Raw genomic sequence first — 13,034 nt, 5'->3', positions numbered from 1 at the left:
TAGGCTAAGGTTTCCTCAGTGACAGCCCTCCTTCTCTGCCTGGCTAAAACCTTTAGTGGGACCATAAAAGGGGGTGAGAGAGGGTAAAAAACAATGATTGAATGGTGTGCTATGATTTCTGTGCTGGGGTTTTTGCACTGAGGGCTTTGTGTTGGGAGGTCTGAGGGAGGCGGCGTTGATTTGGAAGGAGGGGTAGGTCGTGGGGATAAGGAAAAAGGGGTCTGTTTTTGGCGGAAGGGGGGTGACTCTGTTCTTTCTTGGAAGTTTTTACACCCAAATCCCCATTGGCAGAGCATGTGGATGGGGTTTTACACTGATGCTAGCGGACAGGGACAGCCGCTTGGTGTCCCCCCGGGGGATGACAGCAGCAGGTGGGGAGGGGATGTGAGAATGCTGCTTCCGGAATCTTCAGGATCCACTGTGTTACATGCCTTATCAGTGTTCTCAAAAGAGACCCCTGACCCTGAGGGATGGAACATCCACCTAGATATGTTAGTGTCACATACACACGATAGAAAAACAACGCATTAAAATAAATGACTTGATCCTGCTATAGCTTAATCCTACGTCATAGATCAACACTGCTGTCCAATAAAAAATTCCCAATCCCGCTGTAGTAAATACTCACTAAAGCAACAAATGTGTATTCATCCTCTGCTGAAAACAGCTTCAACAAAAGCACAATTTCCTCCTGTTTTGAGTAATATTGGCTAAACACCACAGTGGCCATCTGTCTTGGAGATGAGTGCAACAGGCAGATACAAATATTAAATATTGCCAGCCCTAGATTTTAAATGTATCGGCCCTGGGACATGTAAAGTGTAAGTAATTTTTTTCAATGACGGTTACATTCAAGCCATTACCAAATGAGTTGACACAATGTTGATTGAAGCGTATCAGCTCGACAACTGCATTTCTCAGTATGGCAGCATTTACAAACTGGTGTCACCCCCCGACAGTAGCGCAGGGGATCCCAAAGGGACAAGAAATATGTAAGTTATTGATTCCACTGTTAAGAAAAACCTGCACATACAGCAAAAGGTATAACATCCATCCTTGATCACCGAAGTCTTACCTCAATGTGTGGAGAGTGTTGTTGTAATTACTCAGGAATCCTTATGGGGGTGACAGAGGTTACACACCATAGCACTAAGTTCAAGCAAAAAAGAGATACTTTGTACCGCATTTAACCTCAAACTACTTGCCATCTGCAGGCCCTGAGCAGGTAAGCAACTCATATGGAAAAGCATTTTATATTTTTCGGGATTTTTAAACTTTTCACATGAATTTTAGATATTTAACATATCACATGAAACCCATTTCATGTGATAAAATTGACATTGCTACATGTGATATTTCAAATGTGTAGAGGAAAGATATGGATTCCACACATTTTACCTATCAAAATATATTTCACATGAGGAAATATGAATATCACATGGGCCTCTTTGAAACGTACAAATTATACTTAATGCAATCAAACAGAATTTTAATAGACCATCTCAAGCAGAACACATCTTCAATCTCAAAATTATAATTTATTTTTTCAACCTTCTTGCTGTTGCACTTTGGATCAGCCTTTTTTTTTCACTAAATATCACTCATCGTGTTCAGGTGAGTCATTAACGCTCCAAGCTTAACATTGTGAGAGGATTTTGAGGCGCACAGTCTGTGGTTGGGTCTGAGTCTGCGTTGCTGAATAGTTCTTGACTGGGCTTATAGGGTGGTCTCTCTCTGCCTCCATGTTGGACCAGCTGTCTCCATGCTGCCACCAAAACCCTGTGCGCCAAGAAGAGTGTAACTCCACACTTTGCTCACACATGTGAAACAATACTTTCACAATACCACAGGAGTTTGATTGTTGGCGACAAGTTATATAATGCCAGGAATTACAGACTAGCATGCAAATGCTAAATCCTCCTCTCTTTCTCCTGAGAAGTGGATGAGACGGACTATATCTGCAGGCATCACTCTGGCTCTCCAGCTTTGTGCTACAGAGACGCTCTCCTTTCTCCCCCTGACTTGGGTGATAATCCTGACACGCACTGTCTGCATTTTTTACTGTACGTGTTTAAGCGCATTTGCAGAGCATTTATCTCTCCAATGTAAACCAATTTGGCTATAAGGGCCTTGGGCCAAGCAAGGCGCCGGAGGGAAGAATGGAAAACTCAGACCTAGCAGATGTGCAGGGAAGGGAGGATGGGAGAGCTGGCGAGGACGCGGGGGTTTGTCGAACAACTGAATGCAGCAGAAAAAAGGGAAAGCGGAACCGTGGGCGAGAAAAAAAGAGTGTCCCTTGTCCGAAGGGTAAGCTTTTGAAACTTGGGATAGGGGCCCTTTAAAGCCGATAGAACGTGGATCACTGAATTGTTGAGTCACAGAATCTGAGAAAATCATACGCCGCTCCCAGTTAATCCTGTCATAGTGAAATCGTTGGGCATACTTTAGGGATCCCAGCATCTTCTGAAGAAATTTGGAGCCTGCTGTATTGACAAGAGCTGCTGTTTGATACCGCCTATACACCTGTATCAGCTGTCTGTTAATCTGCCTTCCCCCTCCTCCCACTATTCCTCCTCAGCATGTTATATGCTGGTAGTAATGGCTGATGAAATGGACCAAAGACCTAAAAGCTGCCAATCTCGCTGCTTCTTGATGTCTCCTGTAAGTGGCTCTGGTTACAGGCCAAACTTGTCACTTTTAACATCTGAAAGGCAGGAGCCCTGCTGTGTCCAACATTACTACCTGCAATTCAGCGCAGCCATAAAGACTATGGGCTCCTTGGTCCCTGAAATGGGACATTAAGACAGAATCATCCTAGTTTAGTTGGGGCGATATCAAGGTGTTTCATTTGCTGGCACACAGGCGGGGTCTGAATGTGTTTGGATGGCTTTTAAAGTACCTGATCTTATAGCCTAAGGTTCCAGTAAATGAGGTGTTTGCTGCTCTTATCAATGAGACGTTACATGAAAAGCATACCTCGGCCTGCCCGGGCTGTTTGATGGCTCTGCTGTATGATTACTACAGGCTGAGCTTTGGCCACATGCCCTCCGCAACTAACTTCTCAAACTCTTTCATTATTCCGTCTAACTTTTATTGCACTAGCTGCTGTTAACTCCTGGAGATTTTTTTTTATCACGCAACTTGCCAGTCAATGGTAGACAAGGCATGGTAGACAAGGCATTCTTAAATTCACTTTACAAGGAGCCAACTGATCTCATGTTGAAATCACTGATATAACTTTAACCGCTTTAACTTGCTTCAGCACTGACATGAATTATGAAGAGTTTGATGTGATTATAACAAATATGCAGAGCTTTCATCTGTAGTTGAATGACAGCTGCCATTGCAGAAAATATCTAAATTAATGTTATTTTTGATCTTTTGCGTTAGTGTTGCACATGCACCATTCACTTTCCCAAATATGCAGTGAGTGCACAAACAGAACCATGCACAAATCCAACCCCTTTCCGTTTCTCCTGTGATCACTGAACCCATTTAAATATTTGGCTATGGCAAACTGTCCTCTTGAAAAAATAGTTAAGTAGTGAGGAGAGATGTCAGGTTAGCTTAGATTTCACATTACCAGTTGTCTTGCTGCAAGGAGATTTTTTTTCATTAATCAGGGAGAGTTAACGTTAATCAACAATTTAATAAAATGTGAATGATCTGTTAGCTGAAATGTATTAATGGTAATTTTCCCTGAAAGGCCCTAACAACTTGAGTCTCACATTTACAATACAGTCTTAAATGTATAACGTGTTTAAAAAAGTGAAATATGTGGTATATGCTGGTATTTTGTCAATGAATTAGGGTAATGTAAGGATGTAATGGAAAAATGTGTGCAAATCATCTATTTTTCCATTTAAATATTGCCATTTTTCTTACACTGCTCTATTTGGTAAACTGAGAAATATTATTATTTTGCACAACCACTTTTATCATGTGTGATGTTTTAAACGTGCTACAGTATAAAACATGACATTTAAATTGAATTTAATGTGTGTAACACAATACACACCGCCGCATTGTAATTGGTAAAATGTATTTAATGCGCCAATTCAAAGGCTGACTTTGTGCATGTGTTTGTCATTGCTTCTGTCTCAGATCCTGAGGGATTTATGAACAATGTCAAGTTCCCTCTGAAGACCTGAGTCTCTTCACTGCCTCTTAAAGCTTAATGCTCCCTGACTGAGTGGCACAGCGAGAGCCACACACTCGCTCTCTATGTGCCACAGATAATGCTAAGAACAACCTCTCAATTCCAGCTCTCCTCCTCGCCTGATGTGCCCTCCTTCCTCTACCGCACGCACATGGCCGTTTCCATTCAATGAGACCGCGGTGCAGACGTAGGGTGATTGTAATGGAAAACACTAACATTGTCCCTAATGGTTTCCCATCGCAGGAGAGTTTTAAAACATATGTTAATTTATGTAAACCCAAACAGAAACACATATTTACAATAGCACAGGGTAATCACAATATGACGACATGGTGCTCTGGCCTTGTAGATGGAGGCGCCATGTGTCATTAGTCACCTTTATCTCTTTTTCCGTTTCCCTGTTATGGCATCGGTGCAACACTCACAATATGAATGAAAATGATCTGCGCTCATCTATGGCACCGTGATGGAGAGAGAGAGAAAAAGGTAGAGAAAGGTGTAACATGCCTTACAGGTGCTCTACACTTTATAATGAAATATTCAACAACAAAACAGTGGTAGTTTTATGCTGTAAATAAATCAAAAACTGCAGATCACAAAAATGTATCAAGGCTGATGACAGATGAGCAGAGGAATGCACAGATATTCATACTGGTAAACACATTTCAACATTTCTATTGTGGAGACAAATAACAGCAGTGGTAGCCTACTTCCTTGAGAAATCAGTTACTTTATTTTCATTCTCAGTCGTCATATCACAGAAAGGTGCCAGTTCCCTTTTTTAAGAGACAAAAATGATTAAAAAGACAATTTGAATTTATATCTTGATTATAAATCCTGATTCTCAATCTTTTCCCTCACATGTTGTTATGGTGCCTTTTTTTGTGATGAGAATGTAATTTTCTTTTCAAGCTATATTGAGTGAAATATTGAACAATAACTAGTCAAAACAAAGACATGGCTTATTTCACTCATACCAATGTCCTTACAGTACAGTACAAGACTAATTCAATTTAAAAATGTCTCAATTAATGAATTAAACGGGTACAAAAAAGGTGTGAACTTTTTCACTCAGTAAATATTATTATTGCCTTTAAAGTTTTAAAAGCTAACATTTGCGATCTCTTAAATATTTAATAGTTAATATCAAAAATTCAAAGAGCAGAAAGTACGTTATGTCAAAGTGTCCCTGACACTGAACCCTTAATTGCTCCAGATGGTTCAGACAGCACCTTGCATGGAAGTTACTGCCATCGGTGTATGGATGTGTGTGTGAATGTGATAAGAAATGTAAAGCGATTTGGGGCCGAGAAAATCGGCTGAAGCCAAGTCCATTTACCATTTTTCCTTGCAGAATCAATTTTAAGTATGTTAACTTTTACTCATATTTCATTATGTTTTAATGTGATTTACAGGTGTTGCATTTGGTGCAGTTATTTCTACTTAGAGATAACCTTTGTCATTGAGGTCTTCAGAGACAAGCCTATTATTTAGTTTTTTAATGTATTTTTTTATTATTATTCTTTTGGACAATTTCACACAATATAGAATTATCTCTTTCACATCATACTTTGTGTTGTCCGAAGGGTGACGGAAGAAGCCAAAGGCTTATCAGGTCCCGCCCCCATTTTCATCAGATTCAGATTCAGATTCACAGATACACATTTACTGTTACAAAAAAAACAAAAAAAAAAAAACACACAATTTTGTTTTTGATGATTTTGCAATTTTTTTTTGTTAAGCAGCTGCAGTCCAATACACAGTCAATTTTCATTCTCATTATTCATTGACCTTGCACAACTGACATGCTTTCCATTTTCCCAATGAATTTTAATTACTCATCGTTATCCTCTTTCCACTGTAGCCATTTTTACGATGTCTCCTTTGATATCAGCGATGTCTCCTTTGATATCAGCGATTTCTCCTTTGATAGCTGTGATGTCTCCTTTGATAGATGCAAAACCGGATACATTTTTTGCTATCTCCTCCCCAACAGCAGTAATAGCCTGTTTTGTGCCAGCGAAGATGTATACATATTTGACATCCTCAATGTCCAATGCAGCCAGGCAAACTACTTTCCATTCTTTCCAGCTATCCTGTGCGTAACCGGACAGGAAGGTGCCATCTGGACACGGTACCTCTCCAGCTCCTGCTTTTCTGGTTGAAAACACGCGGTCAATGGCATTTAGAGACCAATTTAGCAGTTCCATGATCAATGTACTTACTTCAGCTTTTAAGATCCGTTCTGCTCAGTTCTGATTTTCTGTGACAATGCAGAGTTTGTTTTGATTGAAAAAATGTTGTGCTTTCCAAAGTATAGAAATACTCCTGGCTATTTTGCCCCTTAGATGGCTAACTTGTGGTTTCCAACTTAACTTATCATCAATTATTACCCCTAGGACTTTGTGTTGCTTGACCCTTTCAATATCTATCCCATTTACCTGGATTTTCACAGAAACATCTGCTGCTCTCCTAACAAACATCATAAATTAATTTTTTTCTAAATTTAGTGATAACTTTTGCTTTATTAAAAGCAAACTGAACCTGAACACCCTGAAGTTAGCAGCCCCTCCAGGCTTTACTTCTTGCTCTGTTTAACCAGTTGTTCCACTTCTTTCATGAAGCGCAGACAGAGCTCATCCTGCCACGGCATGGCGACACACTGAACCCCCACGGGCAGACCCACGCCTCCAGACACGGCCTGAACACAAACACAGCATCCAGTCAGTCATCAGTTGGCAACCTGAGCCACCATAGTCCTCTGACTCCACCTAGTGATACACTGTGGAACTACTGTTTAAATTGAGACACTAAAATGGCCTGAAACTGAAAAGTCAAATTAAAATAACAGAAAAAAAAAAAAATCACAACAAAGTTTAATTAAATGACTAAGGAGATAAAGAACAATGACAAAAAGACCCCCGTAAAAAAAAAGGTGCAATACAGTTCTTGTTTGGCCAGCCAACTCCCCTGACCTAAACCTCGTATAGAATATATTGGGTATTGTCAAAAAGGATGATGAGAGACACAAGACCCGACAATAGAGACGGGCTAAAGGCCGCTATCAAAGCAACCTGGGCTTCCAAAACACCTCAGAAGTGCCACGGGACTAATCGCCTCAAGGCCATGCCACATTAATGCAATAATCATGCAAAATAAAAACCCCCCATCAAGTATGGAGTGGATGATTGACCATACTTTTCAGAAGGTCTTGTATTATAAATCCTTTCTTTGATGAGACAATACAGTCTCTTAATATTTGGCATAAGTCTCACTGACACATGTTTATTACCTGTTTGAAGAGCTCTTCCCAGTGGTCCTTGTAAATGCCCTTAATGTTCCTAAATTCCTCTTCATCATCTGCCGTCACCGTGGAAACAGGAACAACACCGGCAGGGAAGTTGAGGAGATTGTAAAGCATCGTGTAAGAGAGAATATCTAAAGGGAGGGAAAATAGAAACAGGTTATTCAGTGTGTTACACTGGGCGTTATAGTTTAAAGACCGCTATTCTACAGTAAATATAAGTATGATAAGGAAAGGTGCATAGCTAAAGATGGACACTAATATACCTAGTAGCCTACCTCTCTCTTATCATTCACAATGCCCTTTGAGGGTATCACACAAACAACTGTTTAGGGTACCGTACGTGTAATCTTGCCGCAGTACATGAAGTTGAAGGCTGGTCCAAACGCAGGGCACAGCAGCACGTCTATGTTGCATCTTCTCCACTCTGCTATTGTTTCATCAATGTAGTCCTAATGAAACACAAGAGGATTTATTTTCAACTGTATGCATTCATCCTGTACATGTACAAGCACCATAGCCTGACAGTTGACAGTACCTCCACAGCAGCATGCTGCTTCCACAGATCCTGAACAGATCTAAAGACAAGGCAGAGAAACAATCAGTAGGTTTTAGCATTTGGGTCATTGAAACTTCAAGCACAAACTGTCAACTTAAAAATGACTGTCTCACCCAACTCCACATATAGCACTGAGGATTCCAGAAACACGAGGAAACTGCAAAAGACAATCATTACATAGAACAAACTTTAAGTACTGAATGACACAGTAACTGTTTTAATAAACAACTGGCACTTTTAATTAATTCATTTCCAAAGAGATATCACACTCCAGGTCCTTGAGGAAGAATTTAATTTTCTAAAGTCTGTATTTACACATAGCCGTCACAGAAAGAGAGAACTCACCAGGGGCTTAATGAGGAATGAGAGAGTTTTCTTCAACCACTTAGGAAGATAGTAAGGGAAAACCTGTGCTCTGAGGCAGGGGTCCAAAGGGTCCCTCTCCCTAACACGGAAACAATAAGGGATCATTGGCACAAATCCAGCACCTCAAAATATTAGATTGTTACATAAAACCAATCAAAAAAGGGATTTATAATAGAGAAATGTTGATCTTCTGAAAATAATGTTTATTCATACAAAACAACAATTCATTAATCCATAAATGATTGACTCACTCTAAAATGTAAAACATTTATCACACTATCAGGAGAAAAATATGTTGCTTGCTCCATCATGTAATAAGTTACATTTTAGCCAAAAAGTTATTGAGTTTAGGGCTCAGTATTTTGCTACATTAATATCGACTAGTTAATACAAGTAATGTTGAGAGGAACCCACGGTAAATGTGTGTGTATCAAATTTCATGGCAGTCCATTTAAGTAATAATATCGATTTAATAATAAAATACATTTTATTCAAAATCACAAAACCTCACTGTGGTGCTAGAGGAAAGGCCAGGAGCAGGCCTTTTCTGAACACCAAGGATATAAACACAGAAATCCTTCAGATAGTTGTTTATAAATTTATGCATCAGCATAATACACACAGACAAAGATTAAATAACTGGCATCTTAAAAGGGAGCTCCAACTCACAGTTTTTGAAGCAGGCTGGTAGCTCCGTCTGCTAAGACGCCCTTTACTATCAGTTCGGTGACAACATGACTGACCTTCAGTGGACTGTAAGGCACCAACTATAGGCACCAATGACAGAAACAAAAAAAAATAGCTCATCACATATCGTTAGTGGCCGTAGATCTAATAGTGTGTGTGTGTGTGTGTGTGTGTGTGTGTGTGTGTGTGTGTGTGTGTGTGTGTGTGTGTGTGTGTGTGTGTGTGTGTGTGTGTGTGTGTGTGTGTGTGTGTGTGTGTCAGTAGTATTGTGGTCTTACAGTGTGCCCTGCTTGCTCTAACAGAGCTTTCACCTCCCTGACGCCTCGGGACATGCTTGAAGAAGGTTGTGCGTAGCCATCGTTTTCAAGGTAACCAATCCTCAGAGGTTTGGAGCTCTGGTAGACCTAAAGGACAAGAGACATTTTCATTCAGTCAGATTAGTATGGAGACATTAGAGTGGAAAAGCACATAAATAGATAACATTTTTTGAAAAATAAATCAAATATTTTTTTGGATAGGAGATTGAGGCTTTTTTATGAAAATGAGCTGTAGGTTTAAGTAGTGGTTTTAAACATGCCTGAGCTTTATCTGCTCACAGTCATATAAAAATCCTCCTGGTCAGGATCAGTGTGTGCAAAAACATTCAGTGCTCTGCTGTCAGATCTAAGACCTTTTTTAGAAGCATGATGAATGATAAATAAATACAAACAAACATGCATACAAATGTGTCTTTATGTTTGCCCTGCACATTACGTGAGTGAACCCAACTCATTGTCGTCACAGCAGAGAATACACCTCCCCCCTGGGTGAAGATTATGGTTCAGACAACCGCCAGCAAACATCAAGAGTTTACCATGGTTCCTTTCCTCACTATATACAAAGAGGAGACTATATCTTGAACAAGAATTACGCCAATATTTCTGTTGTCTTTAAGTGTGGACTATTAGAGCTTAAAAAAAATTCTGACAGATAACTGGTGTCAAAGTAAATGCATCTTTGATCTAGATGTCAGTGTGATTTGGTTCCAGTTTCATCCCAAAGTTATAGCTGAGGTAGAGGTCTTTCACACCAAAAACAAACAAAAAAAATGTCTTAATGGACATGGCTTTGTAATATTGAAACAAAAAAGGGCCCGTTTTTTTTGGAGTGGACTCACCTGCACATTGAAAGGTATGGGTGGAACAGTGGGGTCCAAGGAAAACAGGTGGTCGCAGAGCAGAGCCTTCATACACAAAGCCAGACTGTCCACATCCCTCGCCATGGGCCCACAGGTTGACAGCACTTAATTTCATTTAAGGAAACAGGAGAAAAGGTAAACAAATTATTATTTTTTTTTTCACACCACACACATATTCCCCAATGATGATACAACTGTAACCTACCTGATTTTTGCCCTCGATAAATAGGGACTATACCCTGTGAACTGACCAAAGACATAAAGAAGTCAAACATCTGAACAAAAGCAAAGTGTACGGCAGTGTCATAACTTTACAATGTTTTTGAACCATAAAAAAAGTCAGGAACACACACCTTAGACGCCCAGAAGTTGGCTTAAAGCCACAGATCCCACAGAATGAGGAAGGAATACGGATGCTCCCCCCGATATCGGTGCCTATTCCGAGCACGGAGCCCCCTGCCGCGATGAGAGCCCCCTCCCCTCCGGACGAACCTCCGGAGGTCTTCTGGAGGTTATGTGGGTTCACAGTCTGCCCATAGATTGGGTTACTGCAGTCATAACTGGAGGACAGGCAATAAAATAAAAAGTAAACAAGCATTACCAAACCTTTGAACGTATTAAAATCATGTGTTTCATTGTGGGGATTATATCGAGAAATGATTTACTTCAGAAGGCATTGGGGTATGTTGGTTTTCACAAAGGGAATAGCTCCTTGTCTCTTGAGAACCTCAACAATCACGCTGTCCTTCAGGGCGGGCATGTCCAAATTAACAGTCACACCACAAGACGAGTCATGGTTCTTGTGTTTTTGTGAAAGCAGACAAAGAGAGCAGTGTTAAAAAAGAGCATGTCAAAGTCGTAAAGCTAAGCTGTTTTGAGACTGCCATAATACATTTACGAGGGCATACATGTAGGTAAATACTTAACCACGCAGTACCTTGTATGACACGTTGTCTTTGATGCTAACTGGAACTCCATACAAGAGACCTTCCTTGTTGGAGGCAAGTGTTTTGAGCTGTTCCAAACTCTCTAACAAAACACCAGTGCAACAGTTTAGCTTTCTGTTCACGTGCAGAGCCTGTGGAGAAAAAAGAAGGACAGCAACACAGACCGGTTCTTACAAATGGCTGGTTTTGTAAAACAGGAAAATCTTATGTTGATCTTTTATTTATTGGGTTTGCATGTGGGTGACTACTTTAGATCACTTCATCATGTTTGTTTTTTCTGTATTGTTATGGAATAAAGGTGTTATGTTGGGTACCAAACCTTTTCCATGTAAGAGTAGAACACATCATCGGGGCTCAGCGAGCCTTCCTGCAGTTGCTTTGTCAACTCAGACAGCGACAGTGTCAAGATGAGAGCAGAGTCAGTCAGTGGATACTGGAAGACACACACACACACACACACACACACTCTCTCTCTATTACCATCTGCTGATTATTGTCTTCATGAATCAATGAATAGTTTAAAAAGAAATGTGAAATGATGAGAAACAGAAGGAAACAACCGTCTGCACAGCTGGAACCACTATATTTTGGGAAATTTGGTTTGAAATAAGACAACATTTGATGATCAAAATAGTTGTCATTGTCAGTCAGTCAGCCGATGAGGCAGTTCTTTTCCCACTGTGTGGATTTTGACTTGGGGGAGGGGGGTGGGGTTAGAAAACAGGTGTAACCAGAAAAATGGCTACATATCAAATGTCACGTGTATGGCAGTGTGGCACTGAGCCAGCAATGCACAATACAATAATCTCAACTCTCAAATTCTAACCTGGGCTTTTTGATTGTGTTGCTTTTCTTATTTCAAAATGTTAAATTCAGACCGCTCAATTCTAGCCTTGGACAATAAATCTATAAACCCAGGATTTGGATTAATCCTTTTAACATTAGTAAACGTTTTTATTGTTTTCCCCTTACTTTGAACTGAAAGCGTCAAAAGGACTCTGTTCTCCCTAGCTGCTGTATCGTCTACCTCAACCCCTATTCCCTAATGTCTTTGTTCAACCTGCTTTGGCAGGTTCATTTTACCTTCCCACAGTCCCACATAAGAGTAGGCAAACAACCATTAACACGTGTCAAGGCAGACATGCTGAGGAAAAGCAAATACTTAGTTACTACGACTTGACTAAATTTGAAGCTTAAAGCGTCTCAGAAAGTTATAGCGCACGTTCATTCATTATTTCAACTTTAAATTATCTAGGCTACGAGAGATCATTGTGACCCTAATTTCCAATGACGTCAAGCTAGTGAGTAGCCTATGTGATTGGGCGAGTTAATACGACAAATGATGCCATTCATTCATAAGTGGAGCCCGCCCCTATCCTCCGAACTCACAGCGTCCTTGTACTGGCGCACGGCCTGCTCCGCCCGCTGCAGGCTCTCATCCCTCCGGTTCCTGGCTCTCTGGATCTTTGCCTTCGTCTCGCGGTGGCTGTTGACTTTCCGCACCAGCACCGCCAAAGCCCCTACACCACAGACTGCCCCTGCGAGCAACGCGGCCGTCCGGTTGGCAAGCTCCACTCCCTCGAGAAACTCTTTTACTTTGTCCATGGCTACCCTCGTTCGTCCTCTTCACGCTCCGAACACAAGCGCGACGGTCGGTTTACTCGTGTTACAGCGTCCGGCTGAGGTGTGATGCACAGCAGGTTTGAGAGGTTGTCATATTTATAGTAGTCGGCTAGTGGGCGCGGTTTGATAACATACACCTCGTGAAGCCCTTCCACCTCAACTAAACGGTCGCTGCCTGTAGTAGGCTATAGTTTTGCACAACAATAGCCTAC

General features: G+C 40.8%; 2 protein-coding genes across 2 annotated transcripts in view; both read right to left on the bottom strand.

Annotated features, from left to right (window-relative positions):
* erich3 (glutamate-rich 3) overlaps positions 1-13,034 on the bottom strand; it is a gene marked incomplete at both ends in the record, with an annotated part of 239,266 nt that overhangs the window by 206,961 nt on the left and 19,271 nt on the right.
* On the bottom strand, positions 4,932-12,901 carry faah (fatty acid amide hydrolase). Its single transcript, XM_080032681.1, has 15 exons — positions 12,589-12,901; positions 11,519-11,632; positions 11,190-11,330; positions 10,918-11,051; positions 10,606-10,812; positions 10,458-10,498; positions 10,232-10,356; positions 9,354-9,479; positions 9,058-9,155; positions 8,368-8,467; positions 8,136-8,179; positions 8,002-8,041; positions 7,807-7,915; positions 7,452-7,597; positions 4,932-6,860 (listed from the first exon to the last, which is right to left on the bottom strand). Exons 1-15 carry the CDS (start codon positions 12,802-12,804, stop codon positions 6,738-6,740), a joined length of 1,764 nt encoding a protein of 587 aa, XP_079888807.1. The 5' UTR covers positions 12,805-12,901; the 3' UTR covers positions 4,932-6,737.

The sequence above is a fragment of the Ammodytes marinus genome, assembly GCF_949987685.1.
Source record: "Ammodytes marinus genome assembly, chromosome: 8".
In the NCBI taxonomy this organism is placed as follows: Eukaryota; Metazoa; Chordata; class Actinopteri; order Uranoscopiformes; family Ammodytidae; genus Ammodytes; species Ammodytes marinus.
The sequence above is the reverse complement of the archived record's forward strand: the minus strand, read 5'-3'. Positions and strand labels throughout refer to the sequence as shown.